This window comes from Lissotriton vulgaris, chromosome 3_1 (genome assembly GCF_964263255.1).
Source record: "Lissotriton vulgaris chromosome 3_1, aLisVul1.2, whole genome shotgun sequence".
In the NCBI taxonomy this organism is placed as follows: Eukaryota; Metazoa; Chordata; class Amphibia; order Caudata; family Salamandridae; genus Lissotriton; species Lissotriton vulgaris.
This window is the reverse complement of record NC_141689.1, coordinates 423,174,164-423,201,961: the sequence shown is the minus strand read 5'-3', so window position 1 is coordinate 423,201,961 and position 27,798 is coordinate 423,174,164. Positions and strand designations below refer to the sequence as shown.

At 48.4% G+C, this 27,798-nt stretch overlaps 1 protein-coding gene across 1 annotated transcript in view; it reads right to left on the bottom strand.

The window, feature by feature from the left end:
* The window catches only part of MTREX (Mtr4 exosome RNA helicase), a 751,215-nt gene that overhangs the window by 208,498 nt on the left and 514,919 nt on the right, over window positions 1-27,798 (bottom strand). Inside the window, exon 17 of the mRNA XM_086960637.1 lies at window positions 24,489-24,661. Coding sequence (XP_086816763.1) covers window positions 24,489-24,661 — 173 coding nt within the window. The remainder of the gene's footprint in view (window positions 1-24,488; window positions 24,662-27,798) is intronic.

Sequence of the window (27,798 nt, the reverse complement as noted above, 5' to 3'; positions counted from 1 at the left end):
ATAGTAGATTCAAGACAAAAAACAGACAGAAAGGGAAGAGATGGCAGCCTCCATGGCAAGGATAAAACCATTATCAGAATCAGATGGGAGGACTCCAACAACCCTTTTTTCGGCAAGGTCTGCTCCCACGATATTTTGGCTGTGGTGTCCCATTCCAGAACATTCCACCCCAGGGCTTCCCTCAGATGCAAAGATCGCCTTTTTTAAGGAGGGGAGGAAGAGGACGAGGAAGGAGGAAATGAGAGAACCAAGTACACTGGGAAGTAGATCAGCAGAGAATGAACACCAGGAGCATGTCGAAAGGCACCCAACCGGGAACAAGCAGAAACCAGATATAGTAACAAATCTATCGACCTGGACTTTAACGGAATCACACAGAGCTGTATTGAACAAAGGTCTACGTTTCGTACCAACTCCTAACCTAGACAAATTCCACTTGCATTGCGAACTCTGAGCCCTTCAGAGGAATTCCTCCAGAAAAGATACACAGGTTTGAGAAAAAAGTCAAACTTTTGCCCCCCAGCATACTCAGTACCAACAGAAATAGCTACTTTAGAACAAGCAGTGTATAAAGAAACTGAAAAGGTAAACAAGAATTCAAATGAAGTATACTGCAACTTGACAAAACATGAAACATTGGCGCTAGGAGAATTGAAAAACCAAACACATATGGTTATAAAACCCGCAGACAAGGGGGGAGGTATAGTTCTCCAAGAGTGTGAGGATTACAGACTTGAATGCTTACGCCTCCTTTCAGATCAAAAGAACTATAAGATTACCTAAAATTACCCCACCACAAGACTAAAGGCAGAAATAAAAGATTTGGTGGATGCAGCAGGGGAAATAGATGGGATTTCGGAAGAAAAAAGTGGAGTTTCTCACCATTGACAACCAAAAAATGCCCTACTTCTACACACTTCCAAAGATTCTTACAAAAATAAAAACACCCAACCGCAGGCCAATCGTTTCAGGAATCTGTTCTCTCTTAGAACCATTATTTCAGTTCTGCAACTTTTTCCTAAAACCAATTGTACAGAAAACAAGCACCTACTTTAAAGATACAAAAGATCTACTTTCCACACTTCACGATATGTAATTCCACAACACTACCAGCACCCTGTTCTCCCTAGATGTGGAGCACCTATACACTAGCCTACCCCAGGACACCACAATAGATGTGTTAAAGGACACTCTGGATCGTGAAGATTGGAACTTTATGAAACTTGAGTGTTTCATCTTGGAATGTGCACGCCTGGCACTGAAAGAAAACCACTTCCAATTTGAAGACACAATCTATTTACAAACATTCAGGACGTCGCTGGGAAGTACATTTGCCCCCAGTGTAACTGCTCCATACGTATTTTATGTTGAGACTACATACATTTTACAAGAAGATAGCGGATATAAAAAAAATATACAGCTATGGAAGCGCTACATAGACAATATCTTTATATTTTGGAAGGGAGACACCTCTTATTTGAATGAGTTCCTATCCTGGATCAACACATGAAACCCTAACTTGAAATTCTCACATACAGTGAGCAAGGAATCCATCAGCTTCCTGGATGTTACCATTTATGAGGAAGATGGAACTCTTTGCACCAGGACATTTCATAAACCTACAGATAGAAGTACACTATTGAAGTACGACAACTTCCACCCGAGAGCCTTACGAGAGAACTCACCATATGAACAGTTTTTAAGAGTAAGGAGGAACTGTACAAAGAAAAGAGATTTTACAAAACAGGCAAAAGAACTGAAAGAAAGACTGAGGGACAGTGACTATCCCGAGCGAATAATAAAACTTTTTAGGTCTCGCCTAGCATACACTGCGCAAGCAGTGTCGCGCAGCCGAGAAACTTTGTTTTACAGTACTGGGCTTTACCCCGCCTCTCTTCCATTGGCTAGCTCCATAAATGGAGGCTAGCCATTGGAAGAGATGTGTCAATCTTAGCGGGAGCAGATTTGTAGGCGTTGGTCTTTTTTTTAAGTCCCGCCCCATTTCTCTCCGTCATTCGGAGGTGGGCATTTACTTTTTTTTTTTTTTTTGCCGGCGCTTTTGGTTTCCATTTCCCTCGACCGCCGCCGGAAGAAGTTGCTGCACAGCAGGTCCGCAACAATAATGCCCGCCGTGAGGGCATCCTGGATCACTGGTAATCCCATATTTAATCTATGTAATCTCGAAACAATGCCCTCCCGCCTGCCTTGGAATCAGGGGGCTTCGAAAGCCCCCACCAGGCTTCCAGCTATTGTCTCCTGCAGCCATAAGAGCTGCGTGAGCTTCTCCTTAATCGTCATAGCCTTCCTCTCGCGCTTCACATATGCCACGCTCTTAGCGTTTAAAGTGGTTCGAATCAAAAAGCTACTGTTAACTTGTCGTTTTTAATGCTATTTACATACGCGTCACTTCTTAAGAAAGCGATCAGTCTGCACTTTATTATCACTCGACAAACAAAAGATTCGCTCTTAAGATATGTAAAAACTTTGCATCTCTACCACAACCGCCATCGAAACAACGTTTACAGTAACACCCCGCCATTGGGAGAAATGGGGCAGGAGGAAATGGCTGGCTTTGTTAATGCTCCGAAGACCTCATCTGCCACGTCGAAACAGAAAGCGGACAAACTTTTAAACAGTAATTCACAGTACTAACAAAACCGGAAGCATTGTTTGGTCCCGCTAGTTAAATTTTAGTGGGCTAGTAAGTAAACGCTGAAGCACAAAGCAAAGGCCTCATGACAAAAAACGAATTGTAAGTTTATTGCATAATTTCGAATACATGGTTTTGCACATGAATAGCCAACTTAAAGTACAATTTAAAGTATAGCAAAGTCTTTCTAGACCTTGTCCCCCATCGAAAATGCATGCTTCTATAAAAGTTTTCAGCTGTTTATCAAATGTTGCTGATAGTTTGAAAGACAAGTGCATATATTTCAAGATGGTCACATAATTAATTGGCGTTGGCCAGCTGACGTAGCGGCAGCTCTGCAAGCCCTGTCACTGAGCTTTCACCCTCCGAACAGTCGGCGGGGTGAAATTGAAAGCCTACTTTGCAGCAGCCAATGGAATGTCGGTATGTAAATAAGGCAGGCGGCAGTTGGTTGTTTCTGCCGGTAGGAGCACAACGATGCACTTTGAGGTAGGCACTGGGTAGTGCTGAGGGAGGAGGCGCTGACTCAGTCTGCTCTGCTGCTGCCTCCTACGGGTCGTGTCATCCGTTCAGTGCACCTGAAGAAGAGCCGGTGGAGTGCAGAGCCCCGATGCGGAGCATGACTCTAGAGGAGCTGACAGCGGAGTAAGCCATGGGGAGGTATGTCCTGATCTGTGCGTTTGACTGATCCACAACTCAGAGATACATTGTGCATCAAAGAGCTGCGAGGAAAGGCATTGGGACTTGGAAGCGATCATGGATCTAAAGCTACAAGGAGAGCCTTTGTGCTCGTGTACCTCTGAGGAGGCTGTGCACACCAAATTGCAGTAAGGAGAATGTGTGAATTCAAGGCTGTGAGCTGACCTGTGCACCCAGGACTGTGAGGAGACTGTGCATACAGGTCTGTGAGGGGAATAAGTGCATCCAGGGCTCTGAGGAGATCGTGTGGTGAGGAGGAGGCTATGTACATCCAAAGGTGTGAGAGGACTGTATGCATCCACAGCTGCGAAAGGACTGTATGCACCTTTGTCTGAGGAGACTGCGTGCACTCATGCTGAGGTGACTGTTCACCCATGCCTCAGAGAAGTATGTGTGCATTTAAGGTTGTGAGGAGGATTTGTGCATCCAAGGCTGTGAGGGAACTGTATGCACCCATGTCTCTGAGGGGACTGTGTGCACCCATGTCTCTGAGGAGACAGCGTGTACTCATGACTGAGGTGACTGTTCACCCATGCCTCTGAGAAGTCTGTGTGCATTCAAGGCTGTGAGGAGCATTTGTGCATCCAAGGCTGTGAGGGAACTGTATGCACCCATGTCCCTGAGGGGACTGTGTGCACCCATGGCTCTGAGAAGTCTGTGTGCATCCAAGGCTGTGAGGAGGATTTGTGCATCCAAGGCTGTGAGGGAACTGTATGCACCCATCTTTGAACCCCTTGTGGGTGCATTGACTCTCACGTGGTGGGTTGTGTGAGGTGGCACTGTGTGCACAATTTGGCCGGCAATCAGCACGCTTTTATGTGGACTGATTAAGGCCGCGAGAAAACACCGCATTCACTGAGTGAAGGTGCACATTTAGCAGCCTCTGTGTAGGATTCTGAGGTCACATTGTGCATGTATTGATATAGGGTCTGATATGGGCATACTGTGCAAAAGGATTCCAGGGTTTTTATGGTAGCTTTGTTTGCATCTACTTATTGTAGAATGCAAGAACTAAGGATGACAAGAGGGTTGCGCATGTATTACAATATCTATAAATGTGTGGAGAATGTGCACCACAATGTTCAGTGACATTTCGCTGCCACCTGGTGAATGCATGCTAGAATAGCAACGAGTTAAAAACAAAAAAAAGGTTACAGGCCAACCTCTGCATTCAACAGAATGTAAGTTAGTGGTGTGATGTGACATGGCACGGACCAATGCACTCGGGTTGGAGGGAACAGTGCGAATAGCTTTGCAAGTGCATTTATGCCAAACCCCACTCTACACAGTTAAGTCTTGGACACTGTATTTAGCAGTCGATGCCGTGGCCAATTTCCACTGCGCTGACTGCATTTCTGGGAAAAACTCGTCATGTAGTGCGTGAGCACGTAAAGCATGTCCCGCCTACCAGCAGGTCATGCCTGGGGCATGCCCAGTCTTCGTAAAGTTCGTGTACCCAACTCGTTCCATGCTGCGAAGCCGGAATCTGCTTGGGCTGCACAAGAGTATTGTTTTTCTGTTTTTTAATCAAACTCGAACCCTCATTGGAGAGGTTTTTAGCCTTGGACTCAACATTGGTATTATATTTATGTGTTTTACCATCTTGTGCCCATACTGAGAGTTTTTATCTCCAGTAACTGAAGAGTATATTTTCCCTGCCAGTGTATCAGTAACGCTGTCATAGCTCCTCTTTCCGTCCGGTTTTAGTTCTATTTTTCAATGAACGGCACTGAAGCACTCCGGCTTTGTATGTATGCATTTAGTGATACTACAAACCCTGGCTCGTAAATAGCCAATGATTAATAAATAAATAAAACAAAAACGAAACTGGCTGCAGATCCTCTTCGTGAAATGGTCATGCCAACCTGTGTGGTTTATTGACAGGGTTCCGCTGTGCAAGTGCGAACTAATACCGACATGGCTCTGTATCACTTGAACACAAAGTTTTTGCCATGGTTGCGCTTGCTTGTGATCTGGTTTTTGTGCCTTTGTGACTTGTTTCTGATCCGGGTTTTCATGCCTCTGTTCCCTAGGGCGTTACTGGGCAGAGAGTTGTGTGTGGCTCTGTGTGTGTGTGTGGCTCTGTGTGTGTGTGTGGCTCTGTGTGTGTGACTGTGTGTGGGTGGGTGCGTGTGGGTGGCTCTGTGTGTGTGTGGGTGGCTGTGTGGGTGGCTCTGTACGTGTGTGTGTGGCCTTGTGTGTGTGGCTTTATGTGGATGCAAATGCAATAGGTCTCGCATTTGCGAGAGATTAAGCTATTGGCATTGTAAATGACAATGCCATTTATTTATGTTTTAAAAACAAAAACATAAATAATATCATGAGCAATGCCAATAGCTCTAACTTTAACAATGCTGAGACCATTGCATTGTAAATGCTTGTTTTAAAAAAGCCTCTATTCAAAATAGAGAGGGCCTTTTAGAACAAGTCACAAGAACAGAGAAGAAATGCGTTACTTATCTGTAACTGCAGTTATCCAGTATTAGTGTCTTTCATAGATTCACATGCCTGAATTATTACCAGTCGTCGAGACGGGAGCCTCCGGTATATAAAAAAGTAATGTCCTAAGACCTACATATAAAAGAATAGGCCTAAGGGTCTCACCTTAGTGTCCTATCTAGGTCCTTATGTAGGAAGGACCAAACAGAGTAGGCCCAAGGGTCCCACCTTGGTAGCCTATCTGTGTCCTTTTGTAAAAAGGACCAAAGTAAAGAGAAACAACCAATCAGCTACTACCTCCCTCTAGAACCTTCCTGTCAGGAGCCTCAGTCTCTCATATTTTCGTACGCACCAAGCTAGTTAGGTGTAAACCTGTTAGAGAGAGGTGAGTCCTTCCAGGGGAGGCGGGAGGGTGCATGTGAATCTATGAAAGACACTAATACTGGATAACTGCAGTTACAGGTAAGTAACGCATTTCTTATCCAGTATTTGGGTGTCTTTCACAGATTCACATGCCTGAATCAGAGTAGCAAGCAATACAATATGCACATTCTGTGTTGGTACAGCATATAGAAGTCTGCAGATAGGAAACATTTGCGACTGTAAAACCAACGACATACAACATCATGTAGTAACTAGTAATAAAGAAATGTGCATACCAGTCAAGGATGGTGGGAAGCAAGAAGGCTCACCTCACTGGAATAGATGGCGAAGCACCGCTCTGCCCACTGCTGCGTCAGCGTCCAAGCAGTAGTGCCTGGTAAAGGTATGCGGGGACTTCCAGGTCGCCGCTCTACAGATGTCCAGGAGTGGCACTCCAGCAAACAGTGTCGCAGATGTGGACATGGCTCTCGTGGAATGGGCTTTGGCCCGCGAGTCCAAAGGCCGCCCAGCCTTGTCATGGCAGAAAGTTATCGCTGAAGAGATCCACCTTGATATACTTTGTTTCGTCAAGGGCATGCCCTTCCTTGGTCTGCTGAATGCGACAAAGAGTTGGGGTGATTTCCTGAATTGTCTTGTTCTGTCAATATAGAATTTGAGGCATCTCTGAATACCTAAAGAGTGCAGCGTTCTTTCAGCCGAAGTAGATGGGTTCGGAAAGAACAATTTGAGAACTACTGGCTCATTAAGATGGAAGTCCGATGGGACTTTGGGTATGAATCGTGGGTTAGTACGCAGTATGACTTGGTCCTCTTTGAATTGTAAGAAAGGGTCTTGGATGGAGAGGGATTGCAATTCACCGACCCTTCTGGCTGAGGTTAAGGCCAGGAGGAGGGCCGTCTTCCACGACAGGAATTTGATATCCGTTTTGTGGATAGGCTCGAAGCGATGCTTCATCAGTTGGTGAAGGACCACGTTGAGTTGCCATGACGGAGGGACAGGTTTTGGCCTTGGAAAGGACCTGAAGAGGCCCTTCAGGAATTGTTTGATGAGCTTGTACGCCCACAGGGAATGACCCTCAGAAGTTCTTGTGAACCTAGATATTGCTGCCAGGTGAACCTTGATGGACGCATGGGCAAGTCCTGACTGCGCCAGGTGTAGCAGATATGGTAGCAGTTGCTGTGGGGTGACATGGAAAGGGTGTAGATCTTCTTTCGCACACCAGACACAGAAGCGTTTCCATTTGAGAGAATAGGTCTTTTTAGTGCTGTCAGCTCTAGCTTTAGCTAGGACATCTCTACACTCCTGCGGAATGTTCAGGTGGCTGAATTCCGGGAATTCAGGAGCCAGGCTGATAGGTTCAGAGGGCCCAGGTTCGGGTGGAGAACCTGTCCTTGGGACATTGTGAGCAGGGTCGGATGACTGTGTAGGCGAAGAGGTGGTTGGATAGACAGGCGATGAAGTTCCGTGTACCAATGCTGCCTCGGCCAGGATGGGGCGATGAGGATCAGGGTGCAGGGCTCCGATTTCATCTTCCTGATTACCCTGGGTATCAGTGGAAATGGCGGAAAGGCGTAAGCAAACACGTTCCGCCAAGCTATGGAAAATGCATTCCCTAGTGTTCCTGGTTGGGGAAGCCTGCTTGCGAAGCTTGGGCATTTGGCGTTCTCCCTGGTGCAAAGAGGTCTATCTGTGGTGTTCCCCACTCCGCAAAGATGTATTTTACCGCTCCCGAATCCAGCTCCCATTCGTGGGATAGAGACTGTTCTCTGCTCAAGGCGTCCGCTAGGACATTGTCTCTGCCCGGAACGTATTCGGCTTTGAGTGTTATGCCATGCTGGAGGAGCCAGTTCCAGACTCTCTGAGATTCTCGAGAGAGAGAGAGAGAACGCGTCCCTCCCTGTTTGTTCAGGTAGTGCATTGTCGTAGTGTTGTCTGTCCTGACGAGCACTGGGGAGTTTCGGATACGTGGGAGGAACGATTGGAGCGCCAGGAAGACTGCCCTTAGCTCCAGAATGTTGATATGGAGTTTGGATTCCTGCGGCGTCCATTTGCCGTTGATCTGTAGTTCTTGCAGGACTGCACCCCAGCCCTCTAAGGATGCGTCCGTGGTGACTATATGTGTTTGTGCCGGAAGCAGGAACGGCAGTCCCTGCGACAGGTGTTTGGTCGACCTCCACCATTGTAAATGGTTGACTATAGATTGAGTGACTCGTATGCGGTCTTCGAAGGATCCCGCAGCTTGTGTCCACTGCCTTGTCAGTTCTTCCTGAAGGGGGCGCATTTTTAGATGGCAGTGTGGGATAAGCAGAATGCATGACGACATCATGCCGAGGAGCGACTTGAAGATACGGACAGTCAGAGTCTTTTTGGATGCCACTAACGTGGCTAAGGAGATAAGTTTCGATTTTCTCTCCTGTGATGGGAAGGCTCTTGCGCGTTCCGTGTCAAGGGTCGCTCCAAGGAAAGTGATGACTTTGCTTGGTTTCAGTGATGACTTCTCTTTGTTGAGGGTCAGGCCTAATTGGCGGAAAAGATGCAGACAGGCGCTGGAAGACGCGGCTGCGGCTGCTGTCGACGGAGCCTTTACCAGCCAGTCATCCAGGTATGGGAAGACCTGGTGTCCCTGTTGGCGAAGAAATGCTGCGACAGGCGAGAGGCATTTTGTAAAGATCCGTGGGGCAGATTTTAGGCCGAACGGGAGAACACTGAATTGGTAGTGGACTCCTGCTACTGCGAATCTGAGGTACTTCCTGTGTCCTTTGAGGATAGGGATGTGATAGTAGGCGTCCTAAAGATCTAGTGATGTCATGTAGTCGCCTTTATCCAGGAGTCCCAGGATCTCTTGTAGTGTGACCATACGGAACGACTGTTTCTTTAGGAACACATTGAGCGCCCTTAGGTCGAGGATCGGCCTCCATTTCTTGCCCTTTTTGTGAATTAGGAAGAAGTGGGAATAGAACCCTTCCCCCTTTTGGGCGTGTGGAACTTTTTCTATTGCGCCCTTTTGAAGCATGGAAGCTAGTTCCTAAAGAAGCAGCCGTAGGTGTCTGTGAGGGCGCTTGGCAGGTGGTGTCGGTGGGGGATTTGAGAGGAATTCCAGTGAGTGACCTAACTGGAGAAGTTGTAAAACCCACCGGTCCGTTATTTGTCGCCAATTCTGTAGGAAAAAAGAGAGTTTTCCTCCAAGTCGTAAAGAATGTGATGGTGGAGGGGCTGGCCAATTGATAGAGTCATTGGCGATTGCCTGTGGGTCTCTTCTGACCTTGTCCCCTGTAGGACGATTTGTTGTAGGAAGTTTGACGTCCCGACTGGTTTTGACGCTGTTGGAACTGCGTCTTGCCCTGTGAGTACGAATAGGAGGACCTATTTTGGTAGCAACCTCTGTATGAGGATTGTCCTCTCCCTCTGTTGCCACGAAAGGACTGATTACGAGATTGTAGAGTTCCCAGAGATCTGGCTGTATCGGTGTCCTCCTTGATTGTGGTGAGGGCTTCATCAATCTTTTCGCCGAAAAGATGTTCGCCATCATACGGCATATCAATTATTTTAGTTTGGACCTCCTGTCTGAAGGAGGTGGCCTTAAGCCAACCTTGACGTCTTAGAACAGCGGCGCCTGCCAGCTGTCTGAAGCCAGTCATGGCTACGTCGATGGCACAGTCGATTAATTCCGAAGCCGAAGTTTGTCCTTCGAGGAGAAGCGAGTGCGCCTCCGCTTTCAAATCCCCTGGAAGGTCAGCGAGGTAGGGCGCGATGTCCGCCCAGGGTTGACGGTTGTAGCGGCCCAGAAGTGCGATAGAGTTGGCGATCTTCACCGTCGTCGCAGACGTGGTGGAAAAGCGTTTTCCGATGGCATCCAGCTTCCTGCCTTCTTTATCGGGTGGTGTTGATAAGGGGGATGCAAGGTTTCTCGAATTCTTCTGCGCCGCCTGAGTAACCACGGAGTCTGCCTTGGGGTGACCCGTGAGGCATGCTGGTGCCGATGATGTAGCTTTATATTTTTTGTCAAGTCTGGGCACTACTACCTGCAGAGATGCCGGCGTCTGCATGAGTTGTTTGCCCTGTTTTAGTAGGTAGTCAATGATCGGGATTGATCTTGTTGTTTTCTTCGTTGGTTCCTTGAAATCATAGAGGAAACATTCAGTCTCCTGTGTTTCCATGGACATATGGAACCTTTTGGCTGCCCTTTCCATGAGGTTATGGAAGCCTCCAATGTCTGCGGGTGGAGACTCCGAAGACTGCGGCTCTGGAGAGGCTGGAGAGTGAGTGACGTACCCTTGGTCGGCGTCCGGGTCTGTGTCATCGTCGCGGACTTCCCCTTCTTCGTGGTCCCTCTCATCGTCATCAGACGAGATGGGGTCTTGTGCTGGATCTTGAGTTCTCGGAAGTACCAGCGGAGGGGGCTTATGTCGTGGTAAAGGCGCAGGTACAGGCGTAGGTACAGGCGCAGATACCTGCGGAGTCGGAGGAGCAACAGTAGTGGCATTTACTGGAAACCGCTCTTTATAGTCTTGGATGAGGAAACGCAAGTCCGAAACTAAGGATGCTGGCAGGCACACCATTGGTGTCACTTGTGTGTGTACCTGAGTATGGACAGCTTGAGGCACAGGTTCCTCAACATCTTGCTCCTCATCTGTACTCTGGCACTTAACCACCAGTTCCGAAGGGCTAGTGGCCTGTGGAAACGGTTCCTCATCCATTTCTTGGTCCTGTAAGAAGCAGGATGGTGGTTGCACCTTACTAGGTGATGTCATGTCCGGAGTAATTGGTTTTTTGGTAATTCTGATTGTGACATGGGACGTTTGGGCATCCATAGCATGTGAGAGCAGCTCAGACTCCTTCCAGGTACCAGTTGCCATCGACGCCTGTGTCGATGGTGTCACCAAAGAGCTTTCCGTCGTCGACGGAATTTTACTCTTCGTCGACGGTATGTCCGTCGTCGACGGTGTTCTCGCCGACGGCAACTTTTCCGCCGTCGACGGCTGCCTCGCCGTTGACTGGGTGCCCCTCGTCGACGATGGAGGCTTCGTCGACGTTGTGGTTTTCGTCGACGGTGTCGTCGTCGATGTCTTCGGCGTCAGCCTTGCCGTCGACGACGTAGTCCTAGTCGTCGAGGGAACAGTGGATGAAAGTGGTCTACTCGTTGACGATGAAGGTGTCGTTTTGGTCGACGAGGAAGACGCCGACGAGGCCGTCGTTGTCGACACTGTTGTCGTCGACGTAGAGACGGTTTTCAGCGCTGAGGAGGTCGACGACGTTGTCCTCGTCGTTGTCATCAGCGACTGCTTCCTGGGGACAGGAAGGTCCTTGTCAGACACAGTAGGCTTGCCCTCTGAAGACTTTCTGACCTTCTTAGGAGGGGTGTCTGAGGGGCCAGGAGTGGAAACCCTAGGCCTCTTCAAGGAAAACTGCGAGGCGCCAGACATGCTCTCACCTTCAGAAACCAAGTCGCCTTCTGGCTTGTTTTTAAGTCTGTTCAGCCATATCAGAAGACGTCCTTCCCGATCCTTCTGGGTTTTATGGGAGAAAATACGACATAGTCTGCAGTCCTTGGCCTGGTGGTGAGGGTAGAGACAGTATAAACAGGTCTCGTGTTCATCATCCACGTGAAGCCTCTTTTTGCCACAAGAAGCACAGGCTCGAAAGAGTCCTCTCTTTTTGCTATCAGCCATAGCAAAGAAGTCGAAAAAACTATCGAATTTAGATGAAAAGTAAGTTTCCTGAGGAGAACTCAGGTGGAGACTCCCTAGCACAACGTGCGGTAGAAAATCTGAGAGACTGAGGCTCCTGACAGGAAGGTTCTAGAGGGAGGTAGTAGCTGATTGGTTGTTTCTCTTTACTTTGGTCCTTTTTACAAAAGGACACAGATAGGCTACCAAGGTGGGACCCTTGGGCCTACTCTGTTTGGTCCTTCCTACATAAGGACCTAGATAGGACACTAAGGTGAGACCCTTAGGTCTTTTATATGTATGTCTTAGGACATTACTTTTTTATATACCGGAGGCTCCCGTCTCGACGACGGGGAATGATTCAGGCACGTGAATCTATGAAAGACACCCAAATACTGGATAACACAATTACCTTAACTTGTGTGACAACCTCCAATGCCACCTCCAATGAGGTAAAGAAAACAAACAAGAACTGGCACATACCGCAGTCTGGGAATTTGAGTTGAGAAAAACCCCTTTTTTCTTTCAAAAAAGTAAGAAAAGTATAAAGGACATGGTAGTAAGGACCGGACCTTTAACTCCACCATCAGATGATTGAAGAACCACAGGTGGAAGCCTATGGGGTAAACCAGAAGTAACTGGACAACACCCCTGTGGAAACTGCAGTGTGTCACCTAACCAAGACTACTAAAACATTCAACTTGGAACCTGGAAAGATATGGACACTACAAAAGCATACCAACTGCAATTTATCAGGAGTAGTCTATTTGATCACCTGCATATGTGGACTACTTTACGTGAGGATGACTACAAGGAAGATTGAGAAGAAGATAAAGAATATAGAAGCATCATTAGGATCAAAGGGAGCACAACAAAATTGACAGGCCATTTCATCAACCAAGGACACACCCCAAATGACATGACCTGGGTGGCAATATAACTAAGGAATGGAGACAATATGGAAAGCCGCCTGTTTGAGAAAGAACAACGCTGGGTCTATCGTATGTCAACACACAAGACAGGTCTAAATGATAACACCCCTTGGCACAGTATGCTACAGAATAAACAGTATTAGAAACTACATCAACAAATAACAGAGATAAGACTGTTCATTATACTCAAAACCACCAAGATGGGTAACCCTTTACCCACAATCAAATCTCACATGTCCGCAATCTATTAACCTTGGAAAACAGACTTTCAGCAGACTGATTCATTGACCTAAACAGAATCAACATACAAAAGGACCACAGTATGTCAATAAAGAGAAAGGAGGAGGATGATATTACTTGCTGCAACTGAAATCCAAATCTCTTGTGAATCACATAAGAACAATGACACTACCACAGGCAATCTAAATATATCATTCAAATAGCTCCCATTTTTGTATTGGTAAATGTGGTGGGAGATACCGCCGACTTAATATAGCCGTGAACCAAACTAAATTACTGGGGAACGACAATAAAAAAAGAAAGAAAAATATTGAGGTTACTCTCTGCAGGATAACCCTGACACCTTTTAACTTCAAAATGTAATTTTTTTTTTTTTTTACTGAACTTGACCTGTGAACCAGAATGAATGAGGAGCGTCTGTAGTTTTCACAGGTTGAATGTAAGTTTAGAAATAACCAATTTATATTGAACAAGGATTACGAGTAAATTTGCAGGTCTGACCACGGTATGTTGTATGTGGAGTAGTTGTACACTTGTCTGGTCTGACCAATGTTTAAAGAGCCACGAACATAAAAAAAGACTTCTACTTCTTGATCCAAGTCATAGTTAACAAGGATTATTTGGTAGTCTCGTAGGTCTGATCACTTTTTGTATTTATCATGAACCATTGCATAATGAATGCAGAGTATTTTTATTTTTAAGGTCTGATCAGCATTTGGAAAATATTAATTACTCATAAAAGAGACTACTTCTACCAGAAGCCCTAGCGCGAAACTCCAACCGCAGGGACAGGGACTCGTTGGCAGTAGGCAGCACCCATTGTGGAACGAGTCCCAATCAGACGCGAGAAGTGATAGCAAGCACAGTGAGGTCCCACACCACCAGGAAGCAAGACCTATCCCAGACTCGGGGCCGGCAATGGAAGTAGAAAACTGAACTCCCTATTTATCAGCGGCCCGAGACAAACTATCTCGGACTAGGGCTGCAAGGACTACTTTAGGTGCCACGGACAGTGAGGCTAAAAAACGAAAATGTTGATGAGAAGCCCATGTCTGAAGCAGTATCCCATTGAGTCTTTCACCACTAATAGTAACGTCACTGCATTGGTCTTTCACACAGAATTTTAATCCATGGGACATTACTTTTTCTGTTTTTCCCATCACTGGGTTGAGAGGTGTTAACACTTGGATGTATAGGCACTTGTGAGGAACGAAGACATATACATACACACTATGTGCTTGAGTGCACTGCATGCAGAATACATTATGATCTGCGATGTTTGCACGCATGAATGATCAATATCTGTCGCCCTCTTTTTTCTCTGAGCAAAAAGTAAGAGTTTTGACCCACAAACTTGGCACAGAATTTGGCACATTACGAATTCTTAGGGGGCTTTAGAGCCTCAATATTGGAAGATGCAAGTGGACCAAATAACTCCAGTTCAGGCTAAATAATGTGGTTACTTAAAAATAGTGAATAGTTCTAATTTCTCGTCCGCCCATAACACGGGCATGGAAAGACAGATGTGAGTGTCTTTTACCTCGAAATTGAAAATATTGGTTTCTTTAGTGTTCTTTGGATGAAAGATTGTTGAAAGGGGCTTAGTTGGGACAACCTCTGGGCCCTGGAAAAGCACGACTACAGATTATTAGCTACTTGTCTCTCTTTCTTTGAACTTTTTTATCTTCATAGGTTACAATACAAGATGTATTGTCATCGAACGCTGGGAAGTTGTAAGTACTGGCTACAAACATCCCTCGCCTTGTATGCTTTAGTACGCATGCATACACAATAACACCTGGTCGTGTAGAAAGCAGCATTGACCCTCTTCGGCTACTAAAGGTGGCTGAAACATGTAGACCACACCCAGGAGGACCATAGTAAGGATACATGGGACCAACTAATAATCCCATACACATCCACAACTGTTTTTAACATTGACCAGGAACCCTAAAATATTTAAATAAAATTGGGATACTTAGGATCATAGGGATTCTCGAGCCAATTATAAATCACCACGTCACATTCATGAAATCACACTGGAAAAAAAACAGTTCCACAGTATTCTGGCATTGGAGCACACCCTGGGGCATTCGGCAACCAGGGTGGGAACCCAATGATGAAGCATTTCACTACTATGTAGGTGAGTGAGGGTTCTTCTAAAACACACTGTGGGTTCAAAGTCTCTAAACCACATAAGAAGGGACAGAAGGAAGAAGACTTAAAGTAACTAAATCATAAATAGGTGGATGATCCTTTCTCACTTTGTTATGAATATATTTTGACTGGGAAGACGAACGGGCACAACATCTTTCTGTTTAGTTTATAATGTTCACCATAAACAAAAATAGAGTGATGGAAATGACTGACAGTGATGTATTTCTACTGAAGCGGGATAAAGGCTGATTTACACATGACTGGGTCTAACCTTAGGTGGCATGGTGGGCAAAAAGAATGATGGACTTGGATGTGGCTCGAGTAATTACCAGTGGCTGAGATTAATTCAAGCACTTTTTTGTTTATTTCAATGTGATGAATCAAGTGTGAAGAGTATGCCCAGACATGGGCCCAGACATGGGCCCTATGCTTGCTGCGCCACTGGAAACAGGCTACACCGGATTATGAGACCCAACTAGGGTGAAACAAGTGTTGGGTTGCTTGTGTTCCAGTTCAGAGAAGACCTGGTTTGTCAGTTCAGACTAGTCTACCACTATTTGATCAAAGATATAAAAGAGGTGAACAAAAATAATGACATTTCAAAGGTAGTTGATTAAAACAGTCTTAAATGGTAAAGATGTTCAAACATATCCATGACAAAACATAATTTGTGAGGGCCCATTTGATCCCTTTGTTTTGACTTTTTTCAGGACCCCCAGCTAAAGAAACAAATACTTAGAAATCCCCTATATGTGCAAGGATGGCTATTTGAGGAGTCCAATGAGCAGTAGAGACAATCCTGCTGTCTTTTTTTAGCGCACTCTTTCACCAGATGTTACAAGAAAATCAAAAGATTCAATCTCCCGTTGATCAATCATGGTAATAGGATAAGCAAATGCTAAATTTGCTTTTCAAATGATAGTGGCGCAATGGTAGACAATACTTAAGGCCCTCATATTTCCTTCAGTAACAAGAGTCTTCAATAAGTACCCAACTCACTTTTTTCAATATGTTGCTTCTATAGATACTTGCAGAAAAGTAATTAGCAAAAATATATTCTCTTGGAGGACAAAACATGAAAAGAAATATACATCAACAAATGAAAAACATAGCTCAACAGGAAAAATAACCACAAGAGGTGTCCAAGAAATAAAGATTACAACCACACGAGACAAGGCAACGCTGGAAACAGAAAACATTTGCCTCAAACACCTGGCACAAGTATCAGCTTGAAAGCAGAAAGAATCACTAAAATTTCACAGGAGATATTAAGTATTCAAACATCTAATAAGGAGGATGAAAGGCTACAAGAAAACTCAAATATATTCCTATTTCCGTGAATTACAGCATGAATGTCAGTGGTGAAAGAGACTTGTCAGCAACTCCGAAATGTTTACAAAGTTCTAGTTTGAGAATCCGTAAATAGGCGTTCTCAATGTACAGCACTGTGCCACTCACCCAGAGTTCTCTTGTATGGAAAAAAATCTTTTCCCCCATACATATAACAATTAATTAGTCACAGAGCACAACCAATACCAAGTTTCACCAATGACCTTGTTGTCAGCCACCTCAATAGATAAAGCACCATTCAGTGCATCTCAATGGAAACAGTGGTCATCCAAGTACAACAAAAAAAGAAGAAGACGGGGGGCGTGGCTTGCAGCCAACGATGGCGGCCGCAGCTTAGGGAGGCTCCTGGGCAGAGGCGGCTTTCCGCGATAATCCGTATTGTTATCCTGAACTGTACTGGCGGAAAGGGGCGGACCGGACCCGGTGTCCGTGTGGCGAACAGCGTGAAAGTTCTTGAGAGCGGCGGCGGCCCAAACGGGCAGTATCAAGTCCTCGGGAGGCGGAGGAGGAGCGGGGCCTGACTACAGCCGAGGAGCCGCGGACCCCCAGTGCCAGTGAGTCCGGCCGGAAGTGTCCAGAACGCGGGGGTGAGTGGCAGGAAGCGCCGGCTCACCGGACGCTTCCCCCGATAACAACGCATAGCTACCCGCTCACCCGCCCAGACACACAGACGTCCACCACGGCAACCCGACAGCACTCCCTGGTCACACGCGCGTCCTCCAGCAGCGCGACGGGAACTGCGCAGGATCACCCAGTGCCGCCACTACACGGCCCCTGCGAGGGAGGGCGCCGGACCCCGGCGGCAGCCGCCAAAACCAATCAACCAGTGACCAGCAGCGATATACGGCGGCCACAGCGGGCGAAAGTTACAGACACCACAGCCTTCCACTGGAACCCCCGGGAGCCATACGCACGAGGCGCCACCTGAAGGGCAAGAGCCTGGGCAACACTCACAAAACGGGGGCACCGAGGAAAGTCATAACGCGACGGCCCCGGCCGGGGTGAGACACGACTCGCATCACACCGCCGCTCAACCCTGCGCTGGGAGAAGGCGCAGCGCCAGGCTGGTGTACATTCACCGGGAGAGCGTCGCACCACTACATGACGCAGTGGAGAGGCCACCCCCCAATGCGGTGTCCCTGAACCTAGTCGCAGATTACCACCAGTGCGTAAGACAGCGGCGCTGTGCAACCCGCGCACGGTCAATCTACCCACCAGGCAGTGTACTCCACGGCAGCGCCATGTCCCACAGGGGCCCTAGGAACAACTCAACCCAGGCCAAGCTGGACAAATTCGCATTTGAGAGGCACTCACCACCCCAAGACCAACGAAAGGCCACCGGGAAAGCGGCCGAAACCGAAGGGGCGAAGAAGGCCACGCTAGACGATGTCCTGGCAGCGCTGGCCCAAGTACAAACGACGGTGGGTGCCACGGCGACGGAAGTCACCTTGATAAGGGCGGATCTCCAAAAAATGAACGAGAGGGTCAAGCAGGTCGAGGTGGTAGCTAAGGCGCTGGTCGAGGATGTGTCCGAATTGCAAATAGCGGTAGAGCGGCTGCAAACCGATAACAGACTGCTTAGGGACAAACTGGACGATCAGGAAGGGCGCTCCCGGCGCAATAATGTCCGAATTTTAGGTGTGCCAGAATCTGAGGACACGGGGGCTATGGACCTCTACGTGGAGGACTTGGTCAAGACTCGACTTAAGCCCAAGGGACTCTCCAACTTCTTCTCCGTCGAAAGGGCGCACCGCGTTCCAGGAGGCAAGCCCAAGTCGGGGGCCGCACCACGACCGATACTGGCTCGGTTGTTTAATTTCCGGGATCGAGACGCCATCCTGCAGGCTGCTAGAGTGGCGCCGACCATCCAAATTCAAAACTCGAAGATTGCTTTCTTCCCGGACTATACGGCTGAGGTATCTCGGAGAAGGAAAACGTTCCTGGAAGTCAAAAAGACCTTGAGAGATAAAGAATTGCCGTATTCGATGATCTTCCCGGCTAAACTACGGGTGGTAGCGGACAAGAAAGTGTGGATCTTCGACTCCCCTGGCGCAGCCAGGGACTGGCTGGAAGGATGGCAAACCGTTGGACGACAGCGCAAAACCCACAGACCGGATCGGGACCGTGGAGGAGGTAGCGGAGTGGACTCGCAAACATCAGGTCGAGCGGCAGGGCCGGACCACTCGCCCTCCCATGGGTTTGAAGGGGGAGGGGGGAATGAATGAACCTGATCTTGGACATTGGACACTGAGCAATCGCCATTCGCCGCGCTAATCCATACTTTCCACAGCTGCACGTAGACGCTGGCATGGCTGCCTCAAGAGCCTTCGGGGAAGCCGCCTGCCTGGGGAGACACTCTCCCCCCTACAAGCAAGTACTCTGGTGTTGGGATGGGTAAAGCACTCTGCTAAGTTGGGGTGGCGGGCAGTTAGAGGTCCGTTAAGCAGGGGGGCAGGGAGGGGGGTTTGTTTTGAACTGTTTATGTTGGGAATGTGCATTATGGGTCGAAGACAATGTTTCAGTACCTGTGGGGATCAAAACGCGTTGCTTGAAACAGACAGTGATACTATGCCCCCATGATGCCTCTAAACGCTTTGCTGCGCAACGACGCAGCCCCTACACCGGTCTTGTCTCTGGAGCACGGCATCATGTCCCTGATCCCACCCGATGGCTAACAATCCCGTCCCGGCTGAGGGGGTGACCCACTCGGACGCGCAATGCCCTCCTATGACCCTGCTGTCCTGGAATGTGAGAGGTTTGGGGGACAAGGTTAAGCGGGGACTGGTACTGACGGCTATTAAGCGCTTGCGACCTACTGTGGCCCTGTTGCAGGAGACGCACCTAGTGGGGGGGGCCACGAGAGCCTTGGATAGGCGAGGCTACAAAATGTGGGCCCACTCTGCTTTCACGTCCGGCTCTAGGGGGTCGGGCATACTAATACAAAAGAACTCACGTTTCATGCCCCTATCAATTAAAACGGATGATCAGGGCTGCTTTGCGGCCGTGCAGGGACAATGGGAGGGAAAACTCTTTAATCTAGTATCGGTGTATGTGCCACCTGCTTTACACTCGGTCCACCTCCCAAGACTAGGGGACTTCCTTTTAACTCTCCCCGAGGGTGAGACCATACTAGGGGGGGACTTCAACGCGGTCATAGACCCACAACTAGATAAACACCCCTCGCCCAACCGGACAGGAGGGGAAACATACTTCAGGCGATTTACCATGGCAATGGGCATGACAGACATTTGGAGACACCTGCACCCGGGCACGAAGCAATTCACATTCCACTCAGCGGTGCATGGCAGCCTGTCACCCATCGATTATTTCCTGGCACTGGGGGAGGCCCTTAATTATGTAGACACCCTGGAGATTCACCCTAGGGGTATTTCGGACCATTCACCGCTCACACTGACGCTGTCCCTACAGACGAGAGCACGTAGGCGCATCTACCCCATGCATGCATCATATTTCAAAATCCCGCAGGTTCGCAAAGTACTCAAAGGCACCACGAAACACTACTTCCTTGAAAATGCACACTCAGTACGCTCACCTGCGACGCTCTGGGAGGCCTATAAAACAGTTCTGAGGGGACAAGCCATTAACTCCATAACCAGACATAAGAAACAACAGTCACAGGACCTAGCCGACCTAGAGATTACGTTGAGGGTGCGGACGGCGGCGCATGAGTCTCATCCTTCTCCAGAGGCCCTGCACGCGCTCACTCTCCAGCAACAGCTGTACAATGATCACCTACGGTTGGTGGTCAAGGGTCTCTTAACCGACACCCAGAACAGGATCTATGAAGTGGGGGACAAAGCAGGGAAGATGCTGGCGTGGCTCGATAGGCGTGAGGGTAGCTCCAGGGGAGTCCAACGATTGAGGGATGAACAGGGAGTGACACACACCGATCCCAGGCGCATAACAGAACTCCTCGCGTCCCATTTTGAACGCGTGTACACCCCGACTCGTACGATTACACCGGAGAGTGCCAGGGCACTCTTGGCACCGATTGAGGTTCAGACCCTCTCACCGGAGGCGTCGACCGAACTGGAGGCAGACGTCACAGCCGACGAAATCCAGCTGGCCATCAAGGCACTGAACCCGGGCAAAGCATTGGGACCGAATGGGATTCCCATAGAATGGTACCAGGTTATGCCGGACACCCTTAGCACGCATCTGCTGGGGATGTTCAAGGACTGCCTGGAGAAGGGTTCCCTTCCACCAGACCAGCGAGTGGCCACTATAATTCCAATACCTAAACCGGGCAAGCCCCCGGAGGACTGCTCCTCCTATCGGCCAATTTCATTATTAAACGCGGAAGCGAAAATCTTGGCCAAACTTTTGGCACAGAGGATCCTGCCCCATCTGTCCTCGATTGTACACCCGGATCAGTCCGGGTTTATGCCGCACAGGAACACAGCTCTGAACTTGAGGCGACTGCATGGTATCCTGGCCAGAGCTGACACCATCACCACACCGGCAGTAATCCTGGCACTTGACGCCAAAATGGCATTTGACCTGGTGGAGTGGGAGTACCTTTTTGCAACACTGACACATATAGGGTTCGGGCCTCGCTTTCTAGCGTGGGTTAAACTACTGTACACAGCCCCGATGGCTCATGTGGTGGCGAACGGCCACATTTCTCGCACTTTTCCGCTGGGTCGGGGCACGCGGCAGGGATGCCCGTTGTCGCCCCTGTTGTTTGCCATCTCCCTGGAACCACTTGCGACTTTACTGCGAGCCTCCCCCCTCCTCAAGGGTATACCAGGGACCGGGGGTTGGGAAGACCGTCTGTCCCTCTACGCAGACGACATGCTGCTGTATCTAACAGACCCCGAGGAGGGTATACCGGCCTTGTTGCGTATTTGTGACACGTACGGCAGGATATCCGGCTACACGCTTAATTGGTCCAAGTCAGAGATATATGTCCTCCGGGGTCCGGCCCCGGACCTCGGCGAAACTTGCCCGCTACGACTGGCGGAAACTTCCTTCAAATATCTGGGCATACATGTCACTAAGGACCCGGTCGAATTCATGGAAAAGAATCTGAAGCCGCCCCTGGATAGACTCAAGCGGGATGTGGAGTTTTGGTCCGGCCTGCCGTTAACGCTCCTCGGCAGAGCGGCGCTTTACAAGATGATGGCGTTGCCACGCTTCTTGTACGTCCTCGACAACTCGCCCTATCCGGTGCCACCCAAATTCTTCCAGAAAGTAGCAGCTCTAGTCTCTAACCTACTGTGGGGCAACCTCCCGGCGCGAGTGGCACAATCCAAGCTGCACAGAGATTGGTATAGTGGGGGCATTGCGCTCCCAAATCTGAAATTATATTATTGGGCCGCACATTTGAGGCACATTAATCAATGGATTCACGCACCACACACCGAACCAGCATTTCACTCAGACAGGGAGCAGTTGGGAGCGGATAGTCTGTTGGGGCCACTATATGATCACCGCAAGGTGCGTACCCTGGTCGGCCCTACTAGGTTGACGGTGCAGATATGGCACGCAGCTACGGCAGCTCTGGGCTGGAAAGGGAAGATCACAGGGATGACTCCGCTGTGGGACTCGCGCATGCTTGGCAACCTGAGAAACACCAAGGGGTTCACACAATGGGACACAATAGGCATCTCCGTGGTGGGTGATCTGTGGGAGAGAAATGAAGTGATCCCCTTTGCCCGTCTAAAAGAACTCTACGAGCTCAACGACAGGGAGCTCTACAGATACATTCAAGTACGCCACGCACTACTTGCAGCCATCCCTCCAGATGCAACCCTCCCAGAGTCCTCACCCTTGGAAGATCGCCTACTCACAGATTGCATGCTAGAACGGGCTACATCCCTCACTTACCGCAAACTCCTCAACAACAGCCCTGAACCAACATCACACCTGAAGGAGAAATGGGAAGGGGAGGTTAACGACATGGATGAAAATGAATGGAACGCAGCTCTTGGGTCCCCTAAAGAAATAGGCATCTCAGCACGCATGCGGCTGGTACAATTTAAGATCCTACACAGGGTTTACTACACAAGGACGATGCTACATCGTATACAAAGGGCGACCCATCCCTACTGTCTGCGCGGGTGTGGGGAGGAGGGCACGTTCTTCCATACCATATGGGATTGCCCTAAGATCCAGGAATACTGGAGGCAAATACTCCGTACAATCTCACAAGCACTAGAACACTCCATCTTACCGAACCCGCGGAGGTGTTTGCTAAATATATGGGAACCTACTGACCTGAACCGATACGAGCAACTTTGGGTCACGGCGGGGCTAATGGTAGCGAAGCGTGACATAGCACAGCGCTGGGGGGCAGCGGAACTCCCAACCAAGTCCCAGTGGTGCCTGAACATGGATCGAGTGATGCTGACCGAGCGAGCAGTGTACATCAACCGAGCCTGCCCCGGGAAGTGGAATAAGATATGGCTGAAGTGGAATGAGTACAGGGGGGACATTTGCGAACCTTTGCGGGAGGAGGAGCTGGATGAATCTGATGAGGAGAGCGAGGAGGGCTAGTCATGGGCGGGGGTGGGAGTAAGGAGAGTGCCTGAACTGCTGTAGGGGATCGCCTCTCAACAAGTAGACGGCTGCATCTAACGGGGGTGGGGGCGGTTGGGGAGAACTGAGGCATGTACGTACGGGGTAGGACTGTCTGATTCCCATGATCCAAAGTGACTCTAGAGATTTGCAAGGCATTGTTGCATGTCAGACCAAACTGTCATTCCTAACTGTTGTTGTTATGAGTTCTGTTCTTTTTCAAAAAACAAAAAAATCTCAGTCAAAACCTCAATTCCTGCATTGTCCAATGGCGCAACTGGCACTTTTATTTTCTCAGCACTTTCTGTCAAGAACTTGATTGTTATACTGGTACGATTGTTCATTTTGCTGATACTCACTGTTTGCAAGGATCCTTCGATAGCGGCCGGCCCTCGGGGTTGTAGGCGTTCCGCTGTGTACTATGCAAAGTGCAATAAAGGTTTTGAAAAAAAAAAAAAAAAAAAAAAAAAAAGAAGAAGACATGTATATTCTTGGCTATGTTGACACGAAGTAGGTATTATTGATGCAGACAGCCAACAAGTGTTTCGTTGCAAGACGACTTGAAGGCTTGAAAAAATAGTAGTAGAAAGAGTTGTGGCATATATCCTCCGGATCCCTCAAAAGTAGGGTATATATCATGGCAAGAGCGATGAACCAGATATTTAGATTTTTTTGGTTGCAGAGTAGTACTTCAAGATTCTTGCCAGTATCGAAAAGTTAACATGTATTCAGCGCGTTAAAAAGTAACTATAGTTCAGTCTATCCAATTTTGAAGTATAGGCTCTTGTGATGCGGAGACAGTCAAAGCGGCACAGATGCTCGTATTAAAGTACAACGAGCCCAAAAACTTATTTTGGTACATCTAGAGGTACAGCATCAAGGTCCCTGCTGTATAGAGCCGGGCATTTAGAGACGTGTCTTACTCCCAATGCACTGAATATTATTGAGGTGGCCGACAACCAGGTCAGTGGTGAAACTTGGTATTGGTTGTGCTCAGTAACTAATATTCCTATTTACTTCCCATTAAAGTCATTCTATACAATGCATCATTTTACAAAAACATGCTTTGATGCCTCAGCCGAATCAGAAAAGGGGGTGGTGCCTCAGTCAGCACCACATTAAGTACTGATAATTAACATAATTTTGCATGAGTTGTAATATGCCTTACCGATAGATATTCCCAGTATCAGTTCCAAAGAATGGGTCATTCACTACACAATGTTTAAAGTTGCTGACAAGAATAATAGTACACAGACCCCAAGATGGAGAACTCTGTTTGCAAATGGGCAACAAAATGAAGTCCGACATGATCCTTCTCCGTGTAGTAACTCAAATACTATCAATGGGCAAAACATTTTAACAAAAAATTAGAAAATAGTGAAAGCTTTAAGAAACAAAAACTAACGACATGGAGGAAGTAAAATGATGTACCTTGACCAGCCTGCCTGGTTGCAAAAACGGCAAGCAGTATTTGGGCTTATGAATGTATTCTTCAATCTCTTTACTTAGTTTTGCAAGCTGCTGCCGAATCTTGTAGTAGGTAACCACACTTTCTTCATTTGGAATTTCAATCTTATTGTACTGCTCCTCCAATTTCTTCACCTCTGAACAAAACAAATAGTTGTGTGAATAAATAAATAAAAATAATCAACAATTCAAAACTGAGGTAGACACAAACATATTTCCAAATACACAATATATCAAGAGTAAAAAGGGGGAAAGAAACAAACATTTTTACAATGGAAGTAAAGGCTCATGGCTGATTTGAGGGTGTTATATCCTGAGGTGATCACAGATGAAGGGTTGTGATCAATAAGTTACTTACCTTCAGTAAAGTCTTATCTGGTAGAGGCAAGATATAGCCGCAGATTCCTTACCTTTGAATTATCCCTCTGTGTCAGAGCTGATTTGCATATCGCCATTGTCTAACCCAGGGTGGTGTGGAGTGCAAAAAAACGATGGATTTGGGCCCAGATCTTTTGACTGGGGCAATGTGCGACATTGATCCACATTCGGTCCATTACTTGTTGTTTTTGCAATTGCCGCCCTAAGTGCGCTGGGGATGCCCAGACGTGGGTCCCAGGCACTCCACACCACTTGGAGTCAAGCTAGCCGGGCTGGAGAGGTGTTACCTCGAAACCGGTCCGGTCCTCGGATGCTTGATTCCGTTCTGGGAAGCACATGGCTTTTGTAGTTCGGACTGGACTGTTCCCATGGGGCAACAGGGTCAGAGCTGATTTGCATATCGCCATTGTCTAACCCAGGGTGGTGTGGAGTGCAAAAAAACGATGGATTTGGGCCCAGATCTTTTGACTGGGGGAATGTGCGACATTGATCCACATTCGGTCCATCACTTGTTGTTTTTGCAATTGCCGCCCTAAGTGCGCTGGGGATGCCTAGACGTGGGTCCCAGGCACTCCACACCACTTGGAGTCAAGCTAGCCTGGCTGATGAGAGGTGCTACCTCGAAACCGGTCCGGTCCTCGGATGCTTGATTCCGTTCTGGGAAGGACATGGCTTTTGTAGTTCGGGCTGGACTGTTCCCATGGGGCAACAGGGTCAGAGCTGATTTGCATATCGCCATTGTCTAACCCAGGGTGGTGTGGAGTGCAAAAAAACGATGGATTTGGGCCCAGATCTTTTGACTGGGGGAATGTGCGACATTGATCCACATTCGGTCCATCACTTGTTGTCTTTGCAATCATTTTAAATAGGGCAGCCCGGCCAAGCAGCGATAACGGGAGGTTCTTCCAGACTGCGCCATCTCTTTGGAGCCGCTGTAGGGTTGGCAAGAGGTTCCGCTCGTACCTTGCAGCACGGTCTTTAGAGATGTATATGCCTAGGTATGTAAAGCAGTCGCTGACTATTTGGATCGGGCAATCAGCCGGCGTCTGCAGGGGGGTCCGTGCAAGACATAAATGAGATATCCCCCAGTTAATACTGTAGCCGGAGTACTTCCCAAAACTCTGAAAGATATCTAATGCTGCCGTTAGGGACTCGTGCGGCGCTGTAAGGTACAGGAGGATGTCATCCGCATATAGCAAAATCCTATCCTCTCAACCGTCAGTCCACTGTATCCCCTGCAGAGAGGAGGTCTGCCTCACCCACGCTGCCAATGGTTCGAGAGCCAGAGCAAAGAGCAGGGGTGAGAGGGGGCATCCCTGCCTCGTTCCCCTCTCCAATTGGAAGGCCTCTGAGAGTTTATTGTTGACAACGACTTGAGCTAATGGGTTTGTATAAAGGAGCTGCACCCAGCTAACAAAGTCAGGGCCGAACCCCAACTTTCGAAGTACTGCCATCATGTACGACCATTTTAGTGTGTCAAAAGCCATCGCTGCGTCTAAGGACACGAGCACACTGCATCTCTGCGTAACCGGTGGCAGCCACCCAGCACCCCATGGAGACGTCTGAGGTTCAGTGCCGTATTGCGGTGAGGCATAAAGCCCGATTGGTCCGGGTGCACTAGGGTATGGAGGACAGGTTTGATCCTGTTGGCCAGGACCTTGACCAGGAGTTTCGGTTCTACATTGAGCAATGATATCGGCCTGTATGAGGCACAAGACTTTAGGTTTCCCCAACAATGGTAGCTATCCGCTGATCCCGAGGCAGGCTACCTAGCTCTCTACTATCTTCGAACATCCGTTTCAGATGCGTACCAAGACTGTTAGGTTTTAGCTTGTAGAGCTCCACAGGTAGACCTTTGGGCCCAAGAGCCTTTCCGGGGCTAAGGTCTTGAATGGCCTTCACGATCTCTTCCACGGTTAGGGGTGCTTCTAGAGTCTCCTTTTCGTCCTCGGAAAGGGAGGGAAGGACAATGTCGTCCAAGAAGGCCGCTGATTCTCTTTCCGTCATTACGGATCTCCGAGTGTAGACCCGTTTATAATGTGATGCAAACTCCTTGACAATCTCGTGTGGGTCCGTAAGAACAGTTCCCGCATCCGTCCTCACCTTCTGAGCCTGCTGCTTCTTATCTAACCACGCTATCAATTTGCCCGCCTAGACATCACATTCTTATACACTAGCATTAACCATATGGATGGACTCAAAGCAGTGGAGTACTATCTGAGTAAAGTACGAGTTACTTACCTTTGGTAACGATGTATCTAGTAGAGACGATTCTAGCCACAGATTCCTTCACATAGAATTATCCTCAAGCGTCAGACTGGATCCGGAAACTTTTTGCCACAGCATCCATGGGCGCCGGGGGCAAGGCTGCACCACGCGACTGCGCCCAGGCACCGTCCGCGTACGTGACTTCAGTGAGGTCACATAAGCCCCACCCCTCCACGCCTACGTTAGTGGGAGCATTGAAACAGTGTGCGAAATAGTAGAAAAAAAGGGAAAGGGAAACAAACACCATCATAAGGGACAGTGCACCCCGATTCCTCCCTGGCATTTCCGAAACCCCCGGCTCCGATCTGACTTGGTTAAGGCAATTGATTGCTACTTCAATGAGAATGTGGGCTCGGTCACCTCCCCCACTGTTCTTTGGGAGGCCTTCAAGACGGTTATTAGGGGCTCTGCCCTATCATTCATTGCTGCAGAGCGTAGGGTGAAGAGGGAGGCTGTTCTGGCTCTCGAAACTGAGATCACTGCGCTTGAAAGTGAGTTAGGTGGGAATGACACGCCTGCACTGTTGCACACTCTGGAATTGAAGCAAGCTGACTATAAAGCTTGTGTCACGGAGGCTGCTAAACTGATGCGAGCGAGTCAACTTGGCCGATTGTATGATGTGGGTGAC